Source organism: Polistes canadensis, unplaced genomic scaffold (assembly GCF_001313835.1).
Source record: "Polistes canadensis isolate GaletaPanama2010 unplaced genomic scaffold, ASM131383v1 scaffold_258, whole genome shotgun sequence".
Taxonomy (NCBI): Eukaryota; Metazoa; Arthropoda; class Insecta; order Hymenoptera; family Vespidae; genus Polistes; species Polistes canadensis.
Window position 1 is genome coordinate 119,879 of NW_014569805.1, and position 26,405 is coordinate 146,283.

General features: G+C 30.3%; 3 protein-coding genes across 5 annotated transcripts; all 3 read left to right on the forward strand.

Moving 5' to 3' along the window:
* Window positions 1–1,569: 1,569 nt before the first annotated feature.
* Window positions 1,570–11,244, forward strand: LOC106790767 (chondroitin sulfate synthase 1). Of its 3 annotated transcripts, none has more exons than XM_014755905.1 (6): window positions 1,570–1,855; window positions 4,799–5,825; window positions 8,220–8,360; window positions 8,446–8,626; window positions 9,766–10,122; window positions 10,223–11,244. In XM_014755905.1, the coding sequence occupies exons 2-6, from the start codon at window positions 4,947–4,949 to the stop codon at window positions 11,185–11,187; spliced, it is 2,523 nt and encodes an 840-aa protein (XP_014611391.1). In that variant the 5' UTR covers window positions 1,570–1,855; window positions 4,799–4,946; the 3' UTR covers window positions 11,188–11,244. The 3 variants fall into 3 exon arrangements, with proteins under 3 accessions (XP_014611391.1, XP_014611392.1, XP_014611393.1); XM_014755906.1 differs by having other exon boundaries at window positions 1,570–1,732; XM_014755907.1 differs by lacking the exon at window positions 1,570–1,855 and adding an exon at window positions 3,486–3,724.
* A 1,622-nt stretch (window positions 11,245–12,866) lies between these two features.
* On the forward strand, window positions 12,867–13,743 carry LOC106790743 (lysozyme c-1-like). Its single transcript, XM_014755850.1, has one exon. The coding sequence runs from the start codon at window positions 13,144–13,146 to the stop codon at window positions 13,615–13,617; it is 474 nt and encodes a 157-aa protein (XP_014611336.1). The 5' UTR covers window positions 12,867–13,143; the 3' UTR covers window positions 13,618–13,743.
* A 7,593-nt stretch (window positions 13,744–21,336) lies between these two features.
* On the forward strand, window positions 21,337–26,034 carry LOC106790771 (pro-resilin). Its single transcript, XM_014755914.1, has one exon. It carries the CDS (start codon window positions 21,760–21,762, stop codon window positions 22,252–22,254), a length of 495 nt encoding a protein of 164 aa, XP_014611400.1. The 5' UTR covers window positions 21,337–21,759; the 3' UTR covers window positions 22,255–26,034.
* Window positions 26,035–26,405: the final 371 nt, after the last annotated feature.

A 26,405-nucleotide genomic window follows, 5' to 3' on the forward strand; every position in this document is an offset into this window, starting at 1 on the left:
TTTACTTTAAGTGGTAATTATTAAAGTATATTTTACAAAATATTTTATATTTTATTATCTATTCAATATAGAAATTATTTATTTATATTAAATTGAATGTACGGGTTAATAATCTATAATTTAATTAATTTATATAGATATAGAAATGATGAAATTAATATTAATTTCTTTAATCGCTTGTTTCATAGTGTACTATAACTTCTCCAACATAATACTGTTCCAACGAATTTTATCGATTTATTATTTCAGAAATTTCTAATTTAAGTTTAAACGTTTGTCAAATAAAATATTCACATTACTAGTTCGTCAATCTTAATTTCCTCGTATTTCATTCGATCGAGAATTGAACGAAACCAATGAAAGATAATGTGAAATTTACGAAGCGTAAAGGTTGTTCAATTCACTTCTCATTTCGACGGAAGTTCCTGCTTTACGGACGCAAAACTATAGCATAACGTTTTGCACTATTCTTACTCCGTAGTTCGCAATTGCAATATCTATTGATGTACACGTTTATATCTGTTGTGTGAACATACACAACACACACTTAGAAAATTATATATTTAATTCAAATGCACGGATGCATTTATAATCGACGGTTATTTTTATATGGTAAACACGTGTTCTTTAATAGGCTCCCATTTATGGCCTATCGTGTGTCGCATATAAGCGGTTGTCATATTGTACATTTTTATAAAAATTTATATAGTCAAGGTGAATTGAAAAATATATATTTTTTATATCTGATTTTTAAACAATATTTATATAATTATGAATTATATAAGAATATTTTATTACAATGATACAAATTGGATCGATAATAAACCTTCAATCATGAACTATCTCTATTCCATCAAGAATAATTATATTATCATAAATATATTACTTATTATTTTTATTTAGAATATTAATAAAAGGTAAATTTGTATTACACTATAAAAGCAATTAATAAAAATATAAAATATACTGTCTATATAGAAATCTTCGTAATATCAAAGCGGTAATGCTTGGAATGTAAATGAATAAAACGTCGAATTATCTGGCTAACGGTAACACAACTCTTCGATCATCGACCGGAGAAGGTCAAAAGGGTGATTGGAGGCTTTCGAAGATTTCAAGGTTGCCGAGGTCAGGGACAAGGTAAAAAGTATCCGGAACTCTCAAGCGTAATACATAATATGTTATCAATTCATTCAATTAATGCAAATAGCTTCTTTTTTTTAAAGATAATATAATATAAAATTGTTATCATTAATTCGCAATAAAAAAGAAATTAAAATTAAATTAAAAATTTTCACATTTGGTATAGAAAATTTCTCACAAATAAAAAAGAAATATGATAATATTTAATTTATTAAAATAAAAATGAAAGAGAGACAGACAGAGAGGCTACCAAAAATGTTGAAATAATCATTATCAAATAACGCTACTTCAGCGTAGTTCTTTCGAGATAAGCTGCTTTCTTCGTAACTTATCAGTTTTCGGACAAATTAAGGGGAACCACGTAGGTTTTCGGCTTTAACCATCCCTACTCATGGTTTAGCCGGTTAGCGGGGAATAGTCGCCGGTTGGACGAAGAACGATCCCGTTCGTTCGTTCGTTCTTTCGTTCAGTCGCGATCGTGGTGGCATCCTGTTCGTAGTATGTGTTCGTTGTTCTACCACGATTCTAACACGCGACCAGTTCTTACAACGTACGAGTATGCGAGCTCTCCTTGCAAACATGAGCCAGGGTAATTTTACCACGGTTTATTCTCTTAGCGTGCAAATTTTCTCAATCGTGCGGATACTTTTTTCATAATATTTATCGTTATCGTCAAAATATCGAACAACCTTCGCTACTCTACCCCAAATACGTGAGTTTTTTTTCTTTTTTTATTATTAACGATCATAATATTATATATATGTTAAAACGAAGAAATATTTCTTCTTCTTTTTTTCCGATTATTCGATACACACCCATAACCGTGTCATGGGATTTATATTCTTGTCGTTTAAATCGATTTTTATATTCTTCAGCTTCTTTTCTTTGTTTTGTTTAAAAAAATACGATTACATTTCCGATGGAAAGTAATTTTGAATGGAAATAGGTAATAACTCGCTATGGGATGGATACTCGAACAAACCACGTGCGGTTTGTAAATCGGAAACATTATGCCTCCTCTCGTACGATAAAAGAAAAGAATTTTGTGGTTTATCGTTCCAGGAACGTACTCCAAGTTAATCCGGATTTTCTACTTTGAACTTAATACTTTTAGTTAACGTTGCATATTACGACGAGCCACTCGTATAATTTTCAAACTGATCGTTGCAGAAATATTTTGTCACAACGATGATTTATTAAAGCTCTCGCGTATCATAATATTCATTATTTAAGATTATATATTCGCGATATTTTATTTAGAATATAATATATATATAAAAAAGTATCGTCAAAGCCGGTCTTTCATTCTTTTTAGCATGAAAGAAGACTCGATTGATTGTTCTCTCGAAAGCATTCATAAATTTAATGAAGCATAAAAAGAAGAACAGTTCTGTGAACCGTGAAGCAAGCATTCATCGGTTGTAGGAAAAGTTGAGCAAGGAGACTGTCTGTATCAATGATCATTTGATCGAAAAAAAAACAAACGTTGCGTTTTTTGATCATTCTTTTTGAAGCTACTCGGACAATCTGCTGTAGGCAGTAGCGTGAACTCTGTTCAGATGATTCCGCGTTAGGGCATTCGACTAGTTTGTTCTCATCGTCTGTGGGAACAATTAACAACTGGTCTTCGTTCGAGGTCATGTAATAGACAATTGTTTCAAAGCCACTCCTTCAAATCATCCTGAAAGGGATCATCTATAGTAATATTTCTTGATGCATTTGCAACATTTTTAGGATCGTTGAATTTTCTTTACTTTTATAAATATATAATCCTTCAAAAAAATAATATTATTTTCTTATACAAATTTTTCAATAATGTTTCTTGTATTTTCCCCAAAAATATTTATATTAATAATTTATATCTTATATATATATATATTGTATAATATTGTATGTTATATGTATATTGCTTATAAGGAATATAAAATTTGTCTTGTATTTTCCAAAAATAATTCTTNGTTGATGAACGTATATAAATGGATTAAGCGCATGAATGGGAATATTAAATGACTAATTTGTTTGAACACCTAATAGAATATTCTAACGTTAGTATTTACGCATGAACGAGAGTATATATACATATATATATATATATATATATATATATATATATGCATTTGCAAATTTGTAAGAGGTTTCGAACGTCTTCTGTGTAAACAGCAGGTAGTCAGTCGGCTCATTTCAATAAGAATCGTACCGTTCCGAGATTTCGTTCGATACACAAGTGGTAGGACTTGTCCAATAGCGACGAAGAAACGGTAAGAAAACAAAACATACTGGCAACGGTGCCTCCTAATAAGCTGGCCACCGTATGACTAAACCAGTCGATCGCCTTTCGTCGAGACGCTCGTTTCAACGTTAAAATATCCTACGACAAGATTGAGAAAACTATTTTCTATTTCAACGAGTGTAGTTCCTCCAATATATATATATATCAACCTTTTTCTGGGGTAGTAATATTTCACTTTTCGTTTCCTTCTCTAAACTCTCCTACCCCCCTCATCTCCCCACCCGACCCTTTTGGAAATCTGACGAACGTTTTCTTTGAAATCATGAATCTCGAATCTACGATAAATTCAAGGTAGGATAATGTTTCAAAATGAAATAAATTATAAAATATATCAAACACAAAATTTAGATCAAATAATTTATCTTGGAATGTGTGAAACGTTTAGATAATTAACAAATTGATATATTTCGTCGAATATATTCAACAATTCTAATCCATACTTAATCGTTACACCATCTAATAGTTTAACTATTGTTAATATAAACATTTCTTTTGTCTATATATCAATGATCATTTATTATTTTCTTTTTTAAAAAGAAGAACCTTGTGTCATGTTTAATTTGCACATGTCTTTTTTTTTTTGGTTCTTTTTGATTTTTCTTCAAACAATATCTATCGGTTTCCAAGTAAAAGAAATACGGTAATTTGCATTGTCAATTTTATTATACATATATGCATACGTATATATGGTATTTACAAAAGTGTATTAGTACAAAACCTATGAGACACGACATCGTTTTATCTCGAGATAGGCACGACTCTGTCTCAAGGGTCTAACTTTCGGCTGAAACCGGTTTTCTCTTTTCTCCTTACCGTATACAGTATTTAATTGATTCTCTTATTGTTAGTCTTGTTTCCAATCACACGTTTATTTTCGAATCATTTTTAATTATTTTAACGCGTGGTGTCATATAACAGATATATATTTAAAAAGAAAAAAAACAAAAACACACACCCACAATTATTTCTTTTAGTAGAAAAAGATCTAACAAAAATGATCGTTGTGAAAAAATTGATTAAACAATAGATTAAAAGTACAATGTTCTTTTTGTTACGCAAGTATATCAGGGTGAAAGTTCGTATTCCGAGTGGATAACAAAAACGTCGTTTTGATGGACAATATTTAATATAATCGAATTATTATTGGTTGTTAAAGAAAAATAATTATAATATTTAATTAAAAACAAAACTCAAAACACAAAAAACAACGTTTACGTATATTAAGTATAAATTAACAAATAAGGAGCAGGTTGATTGACTATAATATATAACATAATATATATACAAAAAATAATCGTTGAAAATTGATACATATATTTGATCGTAAAATAAATTCTCTTTATTTGTTTTTGTTTATAATTTTAGAAGTAAAATTTACAATGGGATCGTCGAAAGAGGAACGATATTATCCAGAACCGGCAGCTATTAGGATAACCAAAAGAAGATCAACGGCGTGTAGGAGAACGATGATGACGAACCGAGACGGAGCTAGACAAATTCTAGAAGAGAGTGAATGGGAGAGGTGACGTATAGTTCAGCGATGCGCAGGAGACGTGGCCTGGCTAGTGCCGTTCTGGGCCTTACGGTGGGTCTTGTGTTCGGTCTTCTGATCAGTGGTTATCGGATACTCGTGTTAAACAATAATATTCAACGATCCGGTTGGTCTTCTTATTCTTCTTCCTCCTTCTCATCGTCGTTGTCGTTGTCAACAATTTCTTCCGCGTTAAGAAGAAATTATTCAATGGAGGAAGAAATAGGACCTACAGTGCGAAATATGCCTAAATTGTCGGACAACGAACATATCAACAGTTCCTCAGACAGTCTTGTATTCGTTGGTGTTATGACTGCGAAAAAATATCTCGATACGAGGGCTAAAGCAGTTTACGAGACTTGGGGTCAAGAATTACCCGGTAAAATAGCATTTTTCTCATCGGAAAGTTCAACGGTGCCAAATAATTGTCCCGATTTACCATTGGTGCCGTTAAACCGAGTCGACGATAGTTATCCACCGCAGAAAAAATCATTCATGATGTTACAATACATGTGGAATCATTATGGGAATCGTTTCGAATGGTTTTTCAGAGCGGACGATGACGTTTACGTTAGGACCGATCGTTTGGAAAGTTTTCTTAGGTCTGTCGATTCGAGGAAACCGATGTACATTGGACAAGCCGGTAGAGGTAATTCAGAAGAATTTGGATTACTTTCTCTCGAATACGATGAAAACTTCTGCATGGGTGGTCCTGGTATTGTTATATCGAGGGAAACGCTTAAAAGAATAGTTCCTCATATTAAATATTGTTTGAGACACCTTTATACAACGCACGAGGACGTTGAAATTGGTAGATGCGTTCAGAAATATGCTGGGATTCCTTGCACCTGGAGCTACGAGGTAATTCCTTCAACTTATATATATATATACTATAACTTTAGATAAACCTTATCTGCTCTTACTTTATCTCTTTCTCTCTCTCTCTCTTTCTCTCTTGATAAAACTGCGAAAATATTTTCAACAAGTATTTTCACTATAATCACATTTTTATAGAAATAAACTTATTATTTGGATAAAAAGACGAATTAATTTTTATATTCTTCGATAATATATTTATCGATAATTTAGAAATTTTCCAATTAATTAGATTTTAACAATAAATTTGACGTGAAATATGATACAATATACGATTTTGTAAGATAGATTGAGATCATTTCGAAGTAAATCGATTAGTAGTTCCGTGGCTATAAATATACCACTGGGTCACTGAACTAGTTTTTCAAATAAACGAATTATACTCGATAAGAGAATTTCATCAGAATTTTATAATTGATATGTGATAATAATTATAATTATTTCATTTATATTATCAAATATTTATGTTACACTCTTTTGTCTACGCGTAGAACACCATATCGAATTAAAAATTTAGCATGTAAAGTGCAGAAAATATCTGTGAATCCAATGCTGTAAAATGTGCATCTTTGCAATTTCTTTGAAAAGTTTCGGTAAATATTTTTTATACTTTTAGTAAGCGGATTTTAATGATTTTTATACTAAATTAAAGTACACTCTTTTGTCTACACGTAGAATATCTTTTTGCATTGATGAGAATGCCGAGGAATTATTAGCAATGGCGGATTTCCGGCTATGACGGTAACATATATATTAGACGCGTGTAATATTAAATAATTCTTATTTTTTTTTTAAAAAAAAGATATTATATATAAGAATTTTATTTATTAAAAAGACATATAAAGAATGTTGAAATCGAGAAAGATATTCGGATCACTTTCTCAAGGTCTCGATCCCCGTTCTCCCCTTTATTCCTCTTTTAGCCTAAAACTAAACTACTTTATAAATAAGATAACACACACACACATACATAGCAATTAAGACGCAGAATGAGAAAGGGTTAGGCTTAAAACTATCATTGTTAATTTGAGAAAATATATCGATTATCGAAATATATCACTTTATTTTGTTATTACGAAATAAACTTTGAAATTGTTTTTAAACATTACTTATCTCATACGTGCATATATATATAATATATAAATGTTATTTAAAATGTTCGTGACTTATTTTTTCAATATATATATATACATATATATTGTGAAAAATAAAAAACCTGCGGATTTTTAAAATAATTCTAGTATACGAATATGTGTAAGTATCTTTAAAATTTCATTAATAGATTGGAAAAAAAAATATTTATCTGAAACTAAATTCGATAAATCCAGTCTCACAGATTATTTTCATTTTTTCATTTCTTGGAAGGGTCCTATACTTCTAGGTTTCTTTCTTATACACCTTAGTATAAGTCTATCTATTTTAGTCAGTCTCCCTTCAACTTCTTCTTCTTCTTATTTTTCTTCTTCTTTATCCTTTTTCTTTTTCTTTTTCTTCTCGTTTAATCTCTGACATATGTGCTAACCACGCGTGAATATATATTCTTATACGCCAAGACTAATTTGTTGGTCACTGCAAACTGGAATCTCATTAAACGTTCGCGGTGCTTATATCTTATCACGACAGAAAAAAAAGAAAAAACTATGTTTACTTGTAAAACAAATTACGTTAAAAATTATTTAACGATCAAATAATAATAATAATAATAATAAAAAAAGAAATCCACTTGATATTTATTTCCAGTAAAATCTATTATCTTCTTTCTTCTTCATCTTCATCTTGATCTTCTTCATCTTCATTGTCTTCTTTATCCGTATAATAATAATAATAATAAATGATTAATCATTCTAATCAGCATAGGTATATGTAAAAATTGTAAGGAACAATATAATAATCATTGTAGTGGTAAATTCGCAATGTAGAAGACCAGGAAGTAGTAATCTTCCATATACTGTGTATCAGGTTTGAGAACACGCGAGTTCGTAATAATTTAATGGAGACAGAAAATAACATAATACCACGTACATAGAATGTACTATACATATTACCACTGGCTTAAATACATATGCCACGCATCTGCATCATATACGGGGTACGCTATCATTGAGTTAACTCGGAAGGTACAATGCACAGATGAGGATGTTAGTCGTTAAGTACAAGCGAATCGTACCCTGCTAACCTAGTAACCGTATCGAGTTATTCTTCTCGATCTTTAACATCTGCAAAGTTTAATATCAACAACAAAAAAATTAAAGAAGAAGAAGATGAAAAAGAAGAAGAAGAAGAAGAAGTCATTGTCAACTTTTTTGATTTAGTAACTTGGAGAAACACTTCAAAATATTTTATGTATATAATATTATTAGTTATATTTTTGTATTACAGATGCAATCAATTTTTTATCATAATAGCAGCGGAAATCAGGCGTTTACGGGTAATCTCAAGAGAAAGGAAGTACATCGTGCCATTACTTTACATCCTATAAAAAGTTCTCCGTACATGTACAGACTTCATAATTATATGAGGGTTTGTATTTCGTTACAATGATCAATTTTATAATTATTTATATTTATCTACACAAAATATATATATATATATTTGTTGTTTATAGGGATTAAAAATACAAGATTTGCAACAAGACAAAATAAAATTGCAAAGGGATATCTATTCGATGATTGAAGAATTGGGTATAAATCATGATCAATTGAAAAATTATGAAGTTGCCATTGGTGTACCACTTTTTCCTGTTAATCCTTATTCCGAGGATTATCCTGGTGACACGGAGACATTAGGTAAATGATTTTAATAAATTGTTAAATAAATCAATCGAAATAACACACAAAAATAAAAAACATATACAAAAACTATATATTAAAAAAGTAAATCTTAGATTATATTTCTGAATATTCGTCAGAGATATTGAATCTTTAGTAAAGTCATTGCTTTAAAACAGCCTTGAAAGCGTTCTTTAACCAGGCAGATATCTGTAATTCAATTAAGCCAATCATTTCAAGAACGATTGTATTTCATCACGCACACGTACACATTATTAATAGATCCACTTTGCATGATTACTCTATGCAAACTGATTGTTAGTCTGACGCGACTAGAAAGAAAGGATATACGGACACGGTCTGTCACAGTTTGTCTACTGAAAAGATCAAATACTTCGATTATTGCTTTCGTCTAATACCATTTTTATTGGCAACGTAATTTATGTTGATTACTTATGACCTCATTTTGTTATATTTATAATTCAGGTTAATGTCATGCTACCATTCGATTAACCATCATTTTTTTTTCTTTTCCTTTAATAAATTATTAATCATTTCTTACCTCTCGAAATCTATCGGATTTTGTTTAGAAGATTATTTTATCGACAACGTAAATGTGGATCTTTTTCGGTTACACGCTAGAATTATACATAATTGATTATGTTCGAAGATAAATTATACTTTGAAAATAATCATCGATGATGTAAAATGTGCCCGAATTGAATTGAATTGAAAAAAATCATGCAATTAATGATATTTTACACGTAATTATAACAATAATACGGAATATATTATTAACGTTATAAAATCGGGTCGATTAAGATGGGCAGCAGCAGCAGGGTTACGTTAGGATCCTATTGCATATAAAATACTAATTGGTAAACCTAATGGGGTGGGGTGAGGTGAGGGAGAGAAATACCATTGTGTAGACCAATAAGAAGACGTAGGTGGGAAGATAATATTAGAATGAATCTTAACGAAATGGGAGTACGACAACGTAGGGTCGCGAATGCGGGAGATCATGTTCAAGGACGACAATATTGAGATGATATTTGCACCAATGAACTTTCTCTAACATTATTTAATAATAATATAATAATTATATGATATTTTATATTTAAAAATAAAAAACAAACACATTTGATTTTATTAAATAGGTGTTCCTGTTGGACTTCGTACGTTCAAACCAACCACAAGCGATGAAGTTATCCCATGGGATTTCATTTCTAAATCGGAATACAGTTTGGCCGATTTCAATCCCAGAAGACGAATTCACAGTGACATTAAAGAGGCTATGGATGATAATATTAGGGAAGTAATGATTAAAATAAATGCCTGTTCGAGACAACGTGGTCGTGTTGTCGACGAAAGATCTGCCCTATATGGTTACAGAAGAGTTAATTCTTATGGCGCTGACACTATTTTAGATTTACTTTTGGTCTATCGTAAATTTAGAGGGAAAAAATTGACGATGCCGGTTAGAAGACATATTTATCTTCATCAACATTTCACCGGTATTTAATATTAATATAATATCATTCATTTTTTATGCTTTTATATCTGATGTATATATAATTTATATAATACATATATAAAATTAATTTTCTTTGATAGGATTAGAAATACGAGAAATGATAAACGACGATGAATTGAAAGAAGATAATCGTAAAAGTGAAAATAAATTTCTACGAAATATAATACCATCGAGATTTTTGGATTTTAATTTGAAATTAATTAAAAGTAAGGATCGCAACAACGAAGATAAAATTATACATTTTATATTACCATTGTCAGGACGATACGAGGTATTTCAAAGATTCATTCAAAATTACGAAGAAGTATGTTTAACGACTGGGGAACAAACAAAATTGTTGATAATATTGTATCGGCATAAAACAGAAGACACTTTGAACAAAACATTGAATTTGATTGAACAATTGAAGTACAAATATCGGAGTGCTAGTATCGATGTAATTTTAAGTAATGGTGAATTTGCAAGGGCCAATGCACTGCACGAAGGTGTCATTCGTATGAAAGACGATGATTTATTATTTTTCATAGACGTAGATATTGTTTTTACGAGTTCTGCGTTATATCGTATACGATTAAATACATTAATCAATAGACAAATATATTTTCCTGTTGTATTTAGCGAATACGATCCGAAAATCGTTTATGGTGATTCAAAGATACATGACAAATATGTTATTACAGAAATCACTGGTTATTGGAGACAATTTGGTTTTGGTATCGTATCCTTATACAAAAAGGATTACGATACAATTGGTGGTTTCGATTTATCTATTCGAGGTTGGGGTAAAGAGGATGTAATATTTTACGATAAAGTTGTTAAATCAAAGTTACATATTTTTCGAGCAGCTGATCCAAATTTAATACACGTTTTCCATGACGTTGAATGTGGCAAAGAACTCTCCGATACACAATTGTCAATGTGTATGGGTACCAAGGCTGACACTTATGCAGGCCCTGAAACATTAGCTAAAATTATTTATGAAAATCCCGAATATTTCAAATTTGCCAAGGAAAGACGATTTAAATTAACGAAGGCTGGATCTTGATAATAATATATAAAAGCCAAAAGTATAATAATAATAATAATAATATAGATAAATAATATCATTTATTTATATTATTTCGAGAAATTATTTTGTTCACTGTTTTAAGTGTACACAAACACACACACATTTGTTTAGTTATTTCCCTTTTAATTTTTCATTTAAGCCAAATATAACTTTTATTCTATACGTTTACATTTAAATGCCATTATTAAACGTAGATATAATATTATATAATCTTCGAAGTTATTTTTATACCTATATATATATATATAAAAATAGAACAGTAAAATTTTACTGTAAGATAAGAATATTATGTTCATTAAAAAAAGTAAGTTATAGTTATAGAGGTAAAAAAACACAGATGAATAAGATATAATCGTAATATTTGAGGATAAATATAATAGTGATATTCCATCCATAGGATTCTCGAAGATAAGTCTTACACATACGAAACAGTATATATGAACTCTTAAAACAGAGTTACAAAATTACTAATGTAAGACAATGTGTATATGACGATAATACTCGTGACTAATTGCACCTGTCGATAGTTATACGAATGCATTCATTGTTTCGACGAGTAATTGTGATATTTATCATGCTTTTTATTTAATTATAACATATTACAAGTTAATATTATTATTATTATTATTATTATCATCGTCATACTATATATAAATATTTTACGTTTTACTATAATATATTTTCTATATATTTAATATACATTCAAATATTATCAAAAATTGATGTATTAAAAAGAAAAAGAAAAAAAAAAAAGAAAAAGAATAAATTCACATAAAATATATTCGCGAAGTGTAACTAATTAAAGTGTTAAATCAATTCATATTAAATATGAATATTTATTTTTTTCTTATGGGATAGGAATAAATTCTCATAGTTCTTATATCAAGTCTCATATCTTTTTTTTCTTTCATAATTTATATTCAAAACTTGACAGAGAGGAAGCACGTGATTGAACAGCTTTATATCCAATTATTAAATGTCATACTTTATACGCAATTTTTATAATTCGTAATGGATTTTTTTTTCTTTCCTTCTTTCTTTCCTTCTTTTTTTTGCATTCAATACTTTCACAAGATGTCTCTTCAAAATGTTGCAATCATCATTGACCACTGTTATAGTCCGATCGTTGAAAAAGTACGATCCGAATGTATCGTGAAAGTTGTCTCTTTTGAGAACAAATACATGAAGAAATTGAACAAGTATTATATCAAGCAATCTGACGACATATATATACATATATACGTAAAGAGTCAATTATTAAAAAAAAAAAAAAAAATTACAAAAATATGACACAGTATAATAATTTATCTAATTATTCGCGTGAGAATATGATACCATATAGATAACAATTGTATATTTTAATTATAATACAATAATTATGAATAATATATTCTGTGTTGTATTAATAATAAAACAATGTGTTGTGAAATTAGATGATTATAATAACAGTAATACCTGATTAAAAATGTAAAATTCATTTATGAACCGTTGGCTCGATTTAATTACATATGTATATCCTTGATCGAGAACTTTAATATGTATATGTGTATATTTACATATATATACATATACATCTATTCATAAATCGTTTTCTATACATTGATTCATATATTTTCCTCATTGTGCATGAAATACTTGGAAATAAGTTGAAACTATTAAAAAAAAAGTAAGAGATAGATAAACTAAACAACCAATCATCATTCGTTCCAAGTAATTACATTAAAAAGCTTATCGCTCAAGCTCGAGGTCACAGTCTATCGTTCGTTGTTAGTAAAACGTCGTAGTGACATTCAAACCGGGAACATTTACGTCTGAATACCGGTCGGTGTTAGTTGTCTTCCAATTAAAAAAGAAAATACAAACGTAGTTCGTTTTTTTATTTTTTGGTAACAAACATAAAAAGAAGAACCAAAAAAAAAAAGAAAAAGAAAAATGATAATATACAAATCGCGAAGAAACATAACGAAGATTATGATAATCGACGTCCTATTGTTATTATCGCTTGTAACTTTAACCTATGGGAAAATTTTAAGCGAATGCGAAGCCATGAAAGAATTACAACGCGGTGGCATCTCGAGAAGTTTCATAAGCAACTGGATTTGTTTAATGAAGAACGAAAGTGGTATGGACACTCAACTTATCACCGGTCCAAAAGCTGCATCCAACTATTATTACGGTATATTTCAAATAAGCAGTGGAAAATGGTGTACACGTGGTCGCGTTGGTGGTATTTGTAACAAACGTTGCGAGGATTTTGCCAATGACGACATACAAGATGACATAATTTGCGCTAAAACAATCTCAAACATGGATGGATTTAAAGCATGGAACGAATGGACCAAAAAATGCAAGAACAAACCATTACCGAATATCAGACATTGTACTAGGAGACGATCAATTACGTAAAACCATGAACAAATCATTGTTTTTACTTATCTACTTGATTAATTTTTAAGTATACAATCTTTTGTTTTTTTTTTCCAACATTTCATTAATTATTGTTGGATTAATAAACTAAGAAATTATTGTTAATTAATTGTATATATTATACATATATAATATATATGTAAATGTATTATATATTAGAGAGAGAAAGAGAGAAAGAGAGAGATAAAGAATAATAGTTATAAAAAGAAATATATTTATAAATGATATTATTTTTTCTCTATAATATATTGCAATAATATCGAACAATTGTGTATCGTTATATAAAGTGAATTCCTTAATGGAATTTTTCAAATTGAATGGTGTCAATCATGTTCTTATCTTTTTTCACTAAGATAACGATCTTCTCTTTACATTTCGCAATTATTCTTGGAAGATTTTTATCTATTTTTGAAAGAATAAGAGATAGATTTATTATACAATGATATTTAATAACTAATCGTTAGATAACAATTATTTCGAAGAATTTTATGTGTGAGATTAAGATATTAATATACATTTGTATACTTTATTTTTCTTTTTAATTTTTAAATTATTCATATATGTGTGTTATAAATGATTAATTTAATAATCGAGAATATAATATTTTTTATTTAATACGCGATTTAATATCTCGTTGGTATTTTTCCAATTTCCTACTTATATTATAGTTATAGTGATAAGAAATAATAAAATATACAAACTGCAGATACATTATGATTGATTTGCAGTTAGAATTATTTAAAGAAATGTAAATACATCCATATTTTGCATGTATTTCATGCAATTATCCGTAAGACTCGTTAATACGATATAACTAATGAATTATAATCGTTCGAAAAGAACAATTTTCAAATGAAATATTACGCAACAAAAAGTGGATTCTTCGTAAAGAAGAAGGAAACATAAGAGAATTTCAATGGATATTTTCATCTTTTTCATCTTCCTCTACTTCTTCTTCTTCTTCTTTTTAAACTACTATACGAATGTAAAATTTGGATAACAGTTTATTTAAATCGAAATTCTGGCACGTTCCCCGTTTTTCTGCGTCGTCATTTAACAAACTTTACATATCGCTTATAAACACGTTATGTAACAATCACAAAACGTATTACTATCATCGTTCATCGTTCTACGTACACACATATATATGTATATATATGTGTACATCATTTTCTTAAATAATCTGTGAATGTAAATCTATTGAATTTGGAACAATAATTACGCAAACGTAAAGTTGTGGCAACGTTTTAAAACACGAGTACGCGAGTTGGCAAGAAATTAAGATGGTTTAGAAATTTCTAATCTATTAGAATTACAAACTCTCGACCGTGACGTGAATTTAAGATCCTATTTTTTTTTCTTCCCGATTTCATTTACGTCAGTTCTTTCTTTTTTTTTTCTTTTTTTTTTTCTTTTTTTTTTTCTTCCTTTTCTTCTTTCTCCAAACACTCCTAAGTAATATATATATTCATATTATTATCTTATCTTTTTTTGCAAACAAAATAAATGTAGAAACAAATTAGTAATGCATAAATTACGTTAATAATCCGATGTTTTTTCACAATCGTTCGACATAAATTATTTTATTTTATTTCATTCTCCGAGATAAATCAATTAATTAAACAAAATTTATTAAATATAGGTCAAATATAAAAATAGAGAAATAAATATTACAGATAATTTAAACAATGTGTTATAGATTTATAAAATAAAAAGACAAATAATTGAATAAAATAAGAAAAAGAAAAAACAAAAAAAGGATTGTCTCATTAAAATCTGTATAATTAGGTTAAAAAATACTCAGAAAAGACTATCATCTTTCGAAACAAACATTCTCTGTTAGTTGTGCGAAGAGATGTTGTATGTTTGGTAGTTGGTAGGTATATATTATATACAACAGTTGCAAACACAGACGCCTTTCACTACCGGAAGTGAACAGTTGAGAGACAAACGTGTGAGAGCGACCCAGGTCATCACCCCCTTTTCTAGAATCATTAAATAAAATCGACGATTCTCTCATTCACTAATTTAAAGATACCATATAAATTACTATACATTCCTCCTAATCGATTAATTATTTATATACATGATAAAAATAACACGAATGGTATAATTAATTATAACACCATTAGATCTACGAGGTTATTTATTTTTTTATTATACCCATTTATTCAAAAAATAATAAAAAAAAAAAAAAGAAAAAAAAAGTGTCGAATATTATAATATATCAACGACACGTCGTTTGTTTCAAGCTACTATTTTATATGATGATATGAATATATGATAATGAATATTCTAATGATTTCTTTTTTTTTTGGATATTATATGAGTCCATCAGAAATCTAATATGGTTATGTATAGAAAATAAAAATTATGAAAACGAATGTTTAACGTAATACATTGATTTAGTAAATTTTGGTGGGGGGTTGTTTTATTTTCTTTTTAATTTAATTACAAAAATATATTTCAAAGTATACCTTCAAAATGGATAGGCTGTGCAAAGTAATAAACAAGCTATGTACAAGATATGCAAATATAAAAATGTAAGTATTTATAGGTATCTTAAAAAACTTTAATACTTTCACCTTTCGACAGCTGAAAAAAAAGAAACGATTAAATACTTTAACAATAGAATATATTATTAGTTAAATTTAGAAAAATTCACAAAAAATAGATTTAATCGTATTAGTTTTTAGATGATTCATATATTTTCTAAATAAATAAATATATTGGCACTATTGCAATATATCGATTAGCCTAATCTAGTAGAACATTGGCATGCGAGTCTTTATCGACAAGTCAGAGGAAGAAGGAAGCAATAAAAAGTAATGGTGGCAGCTGATATTCCGGGAAGATGATCATGTTGGTGAAATTCGAACGTAGTATCAGTGACCTCAGGAAAGGTCGCATCTCCGCATCCTCTTGAAGAAAGTGAACTGATGATGAGAAACGCGAAGGTAACAGGTAGATCTCGGTCACTGTTGCTCTTCTGACGATCAAAGCTCGTTTACCATAACGGAAGATACCTTCCGTTAAAGAGAGAATATTCTCACGAAAGTTTCTTAACCAAACTACGAACCATATAGAATAACAAGTAACTAACTTTAAAACAAAAATAAAATAAATGATTATCTACAATCGAGATTAAGAAGAAGAAAGTAATAACATTGTTGTAATTATTTAATCGATAAATCTCGATATTATAAATTTCACTTATTTTTATAATTGAAAGAAATAAAGAAGAAGCTTCGATAAAGCAAACACATTGTTTTATGCAAAGTAATACACGATAAATATAGAAACTAAAAAGAAAGTAATAACATTGTTTTAATTATTTAATCGATAAATCTCGATATTATAAATATTTCAACTAACAAAAATTCAAATAACAAAAACATCTTTTATAAACCTAACATCGTTTTATGCAAAATCAATACCGATAAATATAGAAAAACTAATAAAGAAATAATCATTGTCAATTGAAATATATTTTCTCTAGCCTTTACAATATAACGCAAATCATTGGTATGATTGTGTAATTTCCTTAACATAGTAAAACACTCTTCTCTACACTATATTAATTCGTATACATACATATACATATATATATATATCTATACAGATACATAAAAGATGTAATGAAATATCGTTCGCACGAAGGAAGTACGAAGCATCGCATCGATACGATATGCCAGCCAACGTGTGCACACCGAATGAGTTTTGAAACGGAAAAGAAAGTCCTGAGATTTGAAACGGTGCCGAGATTATTAGGAGGAGGGGGGAATGGAATGGTATGGAATAATGTTGTTCCCCCCATACAACTTAAATATCGTAACGTTACCATTTTCTTCACTTTTCATTACGTTAACGTAACAATCTCGTCCTTTATTAATCTTCAAAGTTTATTATAATCGATCATTATATTATAAATCACAATTTACATATATATATGTGTGTATACTTTAAGTTTTATTCGTATAATTCTATTTCTCATCTGAAACTAAGGATAGAGAAACTACTACATGCGATCTTCTGTTTAATAGCTGGTTTCTAATGCGGGTTTCTGCGACATGCAGAGGTTGTTAAACGATTGCTTAATCGTAAAAAGGAATGTCTTTTAATAATCCATTTTTTGTTTTTGTTCACGCATTCATCGCATACTCAGAAATTTATAATATTCTACACATCCTGATCGTGAAAATGATTTACGATTTATTTGTTGTACAGTTATATCATTTAAAAAAAAAAGAATAATAATAATAAAACGTAGAGAAGATATGATTACGTATACGAGAAATACGCGCTCGAATAGGAAAAAATAAAAATAGATAATATATTGTTCTTGAAATGTGTTATAAGAAGAAAAAATATATATATAAATATATGTCTGTTAAATGAAAATAAAAATCCTAGGAACCTAACGGCAAATATTTATCTTCTTCGAGTAAATTCGCATTAGTATGTTAATACGTTAGAAGAGACATTGTATTAAGAATGGCATATACCGTACGTAATTTTATAAATCGTAGTCGGTTATATGCCACCAGTTGAGATCTTTTGCTAGAAATCGTAAACACGGGAGTCATTGGTAATTCTAGAAAAAGTTTTCTTTAAACATTGACCTACGATACACACGTTAAACAGTTCTTAATTGATGCAAAATACTTTCCTTAATTACTCACTAATCTCTATAATTATGTATCTATATATGTAATATTATTTAAAAAAAAGAAAAAACAAAAAATGTATTAAAATAGTAATACTCCGAGACAGAAATCTTGGGATTCATCATCTTGTGTCTTCCCTTTCACCTTTCACTCTGTTGAGTTTAACGTTTGGTCTTAACGTATTAGATATTTCTCATCATTCTTATTTTATCTCAAAAATATATTATTATAATAGAAAAACGTATCTATATATAGATAATTAATTCAATATATATATATATACCTATATAAAAATTAAATATACATTTATATTATTTATATGAAAGCTAGCTACGTTAGACCACTTATATTATATATAATATATAAATAATATAATTATAAAAAAATTAAATATATATAAATATGTATGTGTATCTATTTTCAAATAAAAAGGGAGAAGGTTCATACGAGATACTTCTCACGCATTATTACATCCTACATCCGGTACGAAAGATTTCGCAGGATCAAAGAAAAACCTACGAGTAACCAAACAAGAGAGAAAGATAGACAGATACAAAGAGAATGAGAGAAAAATAAAAAGAAAAAGAAAGAGAGAGAGAGAGAGAGAGAGAGGAGGAAGAAGAAGATGATACGAGGCAAGAAGCTTATGGCCGAGCGAAAGTGAAGCCTCGAGCGCATGAATCCCCTTCCTTCCCCCGACCTTCTTTCCGCAACCCCATAACGTCAGTATTCGAGAAACTCAGATACAACACATGGCACCTTCTTGGATAGCTCCAAGGCAGTTTCGGAGTTTCCCGAGGCATTTGCTTAAGATAGAAATCCAAATTTCCTGGCGCTTATAGACGAACGTTTTTTTTTCTTTTTATTTTGAAAAAAGAAAGATGACGATTGACTACAAAAAAAAACAACAACAACAAAACGAAAACTAGCACACCTAAAGATATCTACGAGAAAAGAGAAAGAGTTATCAAAATAAAAAGAAACAAAAAAATAAAAAAAATTAAAGAAAGAAAGAATTGAAAATTATTAAACGTTCGTTTGCAACCGCTACTTTTTTTTTTTTTTTGCTTTTTTTTTTATCTTTTTTATACGACGTCGTCGACACGTGAAAGCGATCGTATAAAATTTCGTGAATCCTTTCGAGGTCACACACATTTAACCACGTAGGATACATACATACATACATACGTATGTAATACTTATGAACTCAGGATAAAAATGTGAGATTTGAGTATAAAATTGGGCCACGGTAGATTATGAGGAATAAAAAGAAATGGATAAAATCAAAATGAGGGAAAGAATATAATATGCGAGAGAGATGAGGTACAAAGGGAGGGAGGGAGGTAAGGAGGGGAGAAAACAAACAAAATTAAAAATAAAAAGAAAGAAAAACAACACAGGAATTAAAAAAGCGAAGTCAAAAGTGTAACGAGAATTAGGTCAAAGGTTCGTAACTTAAATAATTGATTTCTCGTTTAAGATACAACGATTTAATTCTTCGTTTATAATTGTATCATCGATCGATCTAATCGTATTTTTTATTTAACGTGATATCGAACAGAGAATTGTTTTTTTTTTATACCAATTTATACGAAGAAAATAATATAAAGTATGATAAAACACCAAGACCAGAAAAACACGTACTCGTACGAATTTTGTTTGTTTTCAAATAATAATTGTTACGATTATCCACCCTCTTCCTCCCCGAGGTCCCCGTTATAAAATAATTTCGTTATAAAAATGATAAAACTATATGTAATATATTATTGCAACGATTGTAGATTCGAATTATCGTTGATATATATTTTTTGTTTGTTCCCAATCACGTTGTTTGCATTCTATCCGATATCTCAAAAATCATAATCGAATTCTAGACATGTTAAACGTGTGTCGTATGTGCAAGGATTCTAAAATATAAAATAAAAGAGGAAAAAAAAAAGAATAATAATCAGTTTTACCATGTCCATTTGTCCACTTGTAAATAGGTATTCACAAAACGTTTTTACATAAGGCATTGCAGTATCACAAATTCTTTCGAAATCATTGAAGACTCTCGGCAAATAACGTTGAGATTAGTTGCGTAAACAACCATCGGATGGATGGACAAATGGATAGCTGGATGGATGATAGTTTACCGAAAAAGAAATTTCTTTTAATTATTGTCCTTTTTTTTTAACTTTTATTTTCTCTAAACGAGATTTCAATCATATTATTTAATAAAATGATTTATTTTCGATAGACAATTGAGTATCAATTAGACGATTGACATTATAAAAATTGTACACATAGATTAAAATGATAGATCACGATGATCGATATACTAAACAGTAAGTTTTCACAAATATTCTAATAGATAGTATTGGGTCTACGGAGTCTAGGTCTAGGACGCAACTTGTAACTAGTACTTAACTGTACACGATGAAGAAGACAGGCTAAATTTCACAATAATCCTACCATCCACCAAATCTCGTTTAAGTATACCTCTAAATGGAGATTCTAGGATCAATCTTCTATTCGCAGAGTACTGGAATAGTAGTAGTCGAACAATGTTTAAGTGTTTGTGTCTATATATATGTGTATGTGTATATATATAAAAGTGAGACAGAGTATCGGTATGAGGAGGAGGGAAAGAGGATGACCAGAGAATCGTCTCACCGTTGAATTACTCTCACCCGAGAGTCCCCGTCTCTTCTTCGTGGGGGCCTTACATATCCCCCTGCTTCTCCTGGGAGTATAAAGGACCCTGTTCTACCATCCACGGAGTCACAGAACCAAGCGGCATCGTAGAAGCCGGCATGAATCCCTTGATCGCGGTAAGCAGATTCATTTTTGACATAAGGAATAAATATTTGGGGTGGGGTAGGGTGGTGATTGAAATTAAAATGGGATAGAGAACGTGCCAAAAATTAAGATACAAAAAAGTAAAAACGAGTAAAATATATTCGTGATTCTGTGTAAATGATTTTAAAAGTGATATATTTATATATATATATATATATATATTGAAAGATAAATACAATGAATTCTTCGTCGATCGAATTTCTATTCAAGTCAAAAACGTTCTGATACCCATTAGTCTTTCGTAAAATTGATTTTACCGTCAAAAAAAAAAAGAAAAAGATCGTTCTAGGGGGGAGGGACGAGATTACATTCTCAGCAGAATTGCATCGAGAATTCCAACGTTTCTTGAAAGTCGTTGTTTCGACACGAATCGAACAAGATGGCCGTTTTCATCGGCCTATCGATCACTTCAACGCAATCGTTTGCAATATTACGTGACTCCAGTAACAAACTTGACCAGATAGTTAGGTTGCACGGAATAAATTAGAATGTCAATTCTCTCTCTCTCTCTCTCGAGAAATCTTCTCGAGAAATCCTCGTATAGAATTTGATACAAATTTAAAGATCTAAAATTTGCTTTAGTTATTTTTATTGTTTTCATTTGTTTCAGTGTATGGTTATCGGTTTGGCAGGGTTAGCCCTGGCCGAACCACCAGTCTCTTCCGGCTACAGTTACAGTAGACCAGGTGGGGGTGGTGGTGGAGGAGGATATTCTATAGGTGGAGGAGGTGGATACACTCAGGTGTCGACTGGTTATCAAACAAGCGAGGGTGCATCTGTTGACGGAGCCCTTTTAGAACAAATCCGTCAGATTCTTCTGAAGGAGGAATTGCAAGCCCAACAGTCTGGAGGATTCGGTATTGGAGGATACGCACCTAGCTCGAGTTATGGTGCACCATCACCGCAATATGGAGCACCCAGTCCAACCTATGGTGTACCAACTTACCAAACCCGCGTCGTAGGCATTGATCTCGAAGGTATCAGGCAAGCCATCCAGGTAGCTCAATTCAATCAAGTTACCCATGGCGTTGGTGGATACCCAAGTGGTCCTAGTGTAAGTTATGGAGCACCCAGCAGGCCAAGCGGTAGCTATGGTGCACCCTTCTAAAGCGGTCGTCGCCAATTTATAAAAGGAAGGGAGAGAGAGAGAGAGAGAGAGAGAGAGAGAAAGGGAGAGAAAGAGAGAAAGAGCTGGATAACAAAGGCGACTATCTTTCGAGCCCCAACAATTTAAGAACCAACGTAACGTCGTCCATCAACATCTTTAATATCAATCACCAATCAATGATAATGACATTCGAGAAGTTCAAGACAAATTCTAGAATGGTAGAAACGGAAGTCAAGGAATGAACGATATAATAACGGGAAGGAAGATTTCTTTCTATTGGGGGAAGATTCTTCATTCCTAAACGCTCGGAAGATTGTCGTACGCACACTCGGTCGTCATTAATTATATAGAAGAAGTAATAATCGTCATAAGAAGATCAGGGATCTTATCGTCGTCGTCGTCGTCGTCGTCGTCATCATCGAACAACTCTATATACGCGAATATTTACGTTAAATAACACGCGCGCGCATTATTTTTGATTTTAAGTAAAAATCAAATGAAAATCGTACATATGTATATGTATACGAAATAGAATTACAAGAATACGATAGATAATAGTTAGCAGAGTTATTATAGAAGCAGCAAATCGATAAAAATCAAAAGATCGTCTACGATTTTACCTCGTCGAAGATCGTAGGATAGTCGCAGCTTTAAAAATGGAGTCACCAAGAAGAAGAATTTTTTAACCGAGGAAAAAAAAAAGAATACCAATTAACGAGACTCAACGCAAGAGACGAGGAGGTGTTACGCGATTCGCTACACCGAAATAAATATACCTTTTTTTCTTTTTTTTTTTTGTCGTATCAAACGAAAAAGAAAATCCAAGAAGGATTTTTGAAGGGAAACGAGTAAGAAAATAAAAAGGAAAATCAATTATAAACGCACATCATCGTCGTGTGTGCATGGATATAAAAAGAAAGGACATAAAAAAATATTAGTCCTTGGCATAATCATATATGTGAATGGGAGAAGTAAGAGGAAAGGGCCAGAAATTAGCCGAAACCGAAGACGTGATTGGCGCACAAATTGCGCCCTGTAAATACAATTTTTATATTTACTCCTTAAAAAGTCGTAGTGTCCGTGACGCAACTCAATGATCCTCTTTCGGATATTTCGTTACTCAACAACAACAACAACAACAATAATAATAATTAAAAAATCATCATAATAATAATAATAATAAGATAAAAACAAAATGAAAGGGATCGAGGTTATGAGATCTCGAATAGGATCTCCCTGATCATTATTTGTATTATCTTAATAGAAAAAAAAAATATCTCGCTGATCGGATTAAAGAAAAAAACAAAAAAATAAGAAAAAGTAATAGGAACGAAATACCGAAATGTATAAAAAATCATTTGACATGCGCCACGGTCCTTTTATCGAGCAACTCGTATCACACGAAGCCACGAATACACACTATTTTTCTACGTTTTTAAATGCTATTCTTTAACCACGCATTTTTGTACTTGTATAAAGGCTTTTTTATAGAAAAAAATAAAAAAACGTCGCCACCGTTAAAAGAAGAATTATTTTTTTCTCTCTCTCTCTCTCTCTCTCTCTCTCTCTTAATCTTTCTCTTTATGTTGTATTACGTAAAACTAACGAACAAAAACCCCCTATCATCCGTTCACCGTATTCTCATCCGAAAATTCAAGAGACAGGTTTCTTCTCTCCCCGTTATTTTTAATCGACAACATCGCGGGAACGTTTTATTCCTAATTCGCAATCTTCGATCGCGTCTGATGCGTTTTTACGCATGTATTCTCTCTTCGATTTAAGAAGCCTCCTCTCGTTGGCTTCTTTTTCTTCTTTTTTTTCTTTTTTTTACACGATATAACCCGGCCTTTCTCCTTTCACTTTAGAAATGTTCGTATACGAGTATGTATAAGAGTCTCATCTCTCTCTCTCTTTTTTTTTCCTTTTTCCTTTTTCTCTTTTTATCTCTTTCTCTCACTTTATGACGTAAATTCTTGCGCGATGAAGCTCGTTGGGATTCGAAAGTGGATGAGTTCTCGAACGAATACATCCTGCGGCTAATAATGCAGAATTATAAAGAACCAAGGGAAGGTGAAACAGGAGGAGGAGGAGGAGGAGGAGGAGGAGGACGAGGGGGAGGGGTAGAAAACGTACTGGGAAGAAGGACGTCCGTGTTATATTCGCTTTCTTCCTTATTTGTAATGTGCTACTTTGCCGACAACTTTTGCCACGAGCAAAAAATATCCCATCGAATTAGCAAGCACTTTTTGATGAGGTAGTCCACCAGGTAGAACCAGGTAGAACCAGCTCGACGACGATGCTATCTAACGTAATGACCATAGTCATTTCATCACTCCTTAGATCCAAATTACGTCATAGGTTTCTTCTCTTTTCTTTTTTTTTCATCTTCTTTTTTCCTTTTTTTTTTCTCGTTGCACTCTCCAGACACACAGGATACAACGGTTACAATTAAAACTAAGCGTAGTTAACGGTAAGACGACGTTCCTTTAATTGGAAATTTATTGTAGGTCAATTAAATGCTTATTGAAAGGACAACGATCAAGAGAAAACGATATCTTCTGTGTATTTCCCCTATTTCTAATGCGCATCTTTCTCTCCCCTCTCTTTCTATCTCTATCTATCTCTCTCTATCTCTATTTTTAACATTCTTACTAAAGAGTGAAAGCTCTTCCTGCCTTTTCACAAGCCAACTCTAGCTGGCTAGGAAATCTTTTTTAAATATCTGCACTAAACAAGAAATACACGTATATATTTATCTGTTACGTACATATAGTGAGAGTGTCTCTTAAAAATCCTACATCCATTACGGTTATTAAATTTTTACTTGGAAACTATATTAATATTATGTGTTTGAGAAATCAAGATAAATCATATTGAAATAAATACATTATTACATATATTTAATGAATTTTAATATAGAAAGTATTAGTTATAACAAGTTAATTAAACGAATAAGAGAAAATAAAGTGTTGAAATGTGCTAAAAATCGTAAGTCTTGATAACAATTGATCATCCTTTGTTTTTACTGTTATTTTAATATTTTTTAATGTTAGAATCAATTCAATATACCATTGAAATAATAATAATATAAATTATATTTGTTTAAAAATTATATAAATTATTCATCATTAGGGTAGGAACATTAAAATAAATGTATTTTTGTTTAAACTATCGAAAATATTAATAAAAATAAGATTATAACGAGCAGATTTTAGCATTTATTTCATTTCTATGTAATTATTTTAACGTTCCTGCGCAGTGATAACTTCGAGGGTAAAATTTTCCTGTAATATAAGTAGAGTGCATTAGTGCATTAAAATAATTATTAATTAATCGAAATATAAATGTCTATTGTGTTGTCTAAAAGCTCGGAGTATATTATCTATGTACCATCCTCTTCGAAATCCATTGTTAAACTGGGTCATTCTCCTCTGTAAAATTTCTTTCGTTAAATGTTGTTTATATTACTTTCCGAAAATTGCGCACGTGCATAACGGGAATATAATATTCGTAATAAATAGATTTTCCTTATATGGAAAGAGTCATATAAACAATTTCGAAGAAATAAACTTTCATAGAAGACAACGTGCCAGTCTAACGAGAGATTTCGAGGAGGACAGTACACCGAATACATACACATACATTTCCTTCGATTAATTAACAATTATTTAAGGTATATCGAACACAGTATTGTTCTTTAATAATATTTTTAATTATTTAAACATTCTAACTAAGAGTTATTATATTTCGAGTTCGAAATTATTTTTTATTCAAAGTACATTAATAGGAATGTAATATTTAATCCAATGTATATGTGTTTAAACAATCCTATATATATATATATATATATATATATACGTTGTGAGTTCATTAAAGTATTAAAATAATTAGTAATTAATTAAAGGTAATGTGTATATTGTTGTTTAAAAGCACTGAATATAAGATCTGCGTATCGTCCTCCTTGAAATTTCCCATTAGACTGACACGTTGTCTTTTATGAGCTTTATGACTACACGTGTATGTATAAAAATAATAATATTCGTAATGTCATATAAACAACATTTAATAAAAGTACTTTCATAGAAGACAAACCAGTCAGTTTATTGTTTGATTCCGAAGAGAATGGTGCTTAGAACTTATAATCCGTGCTT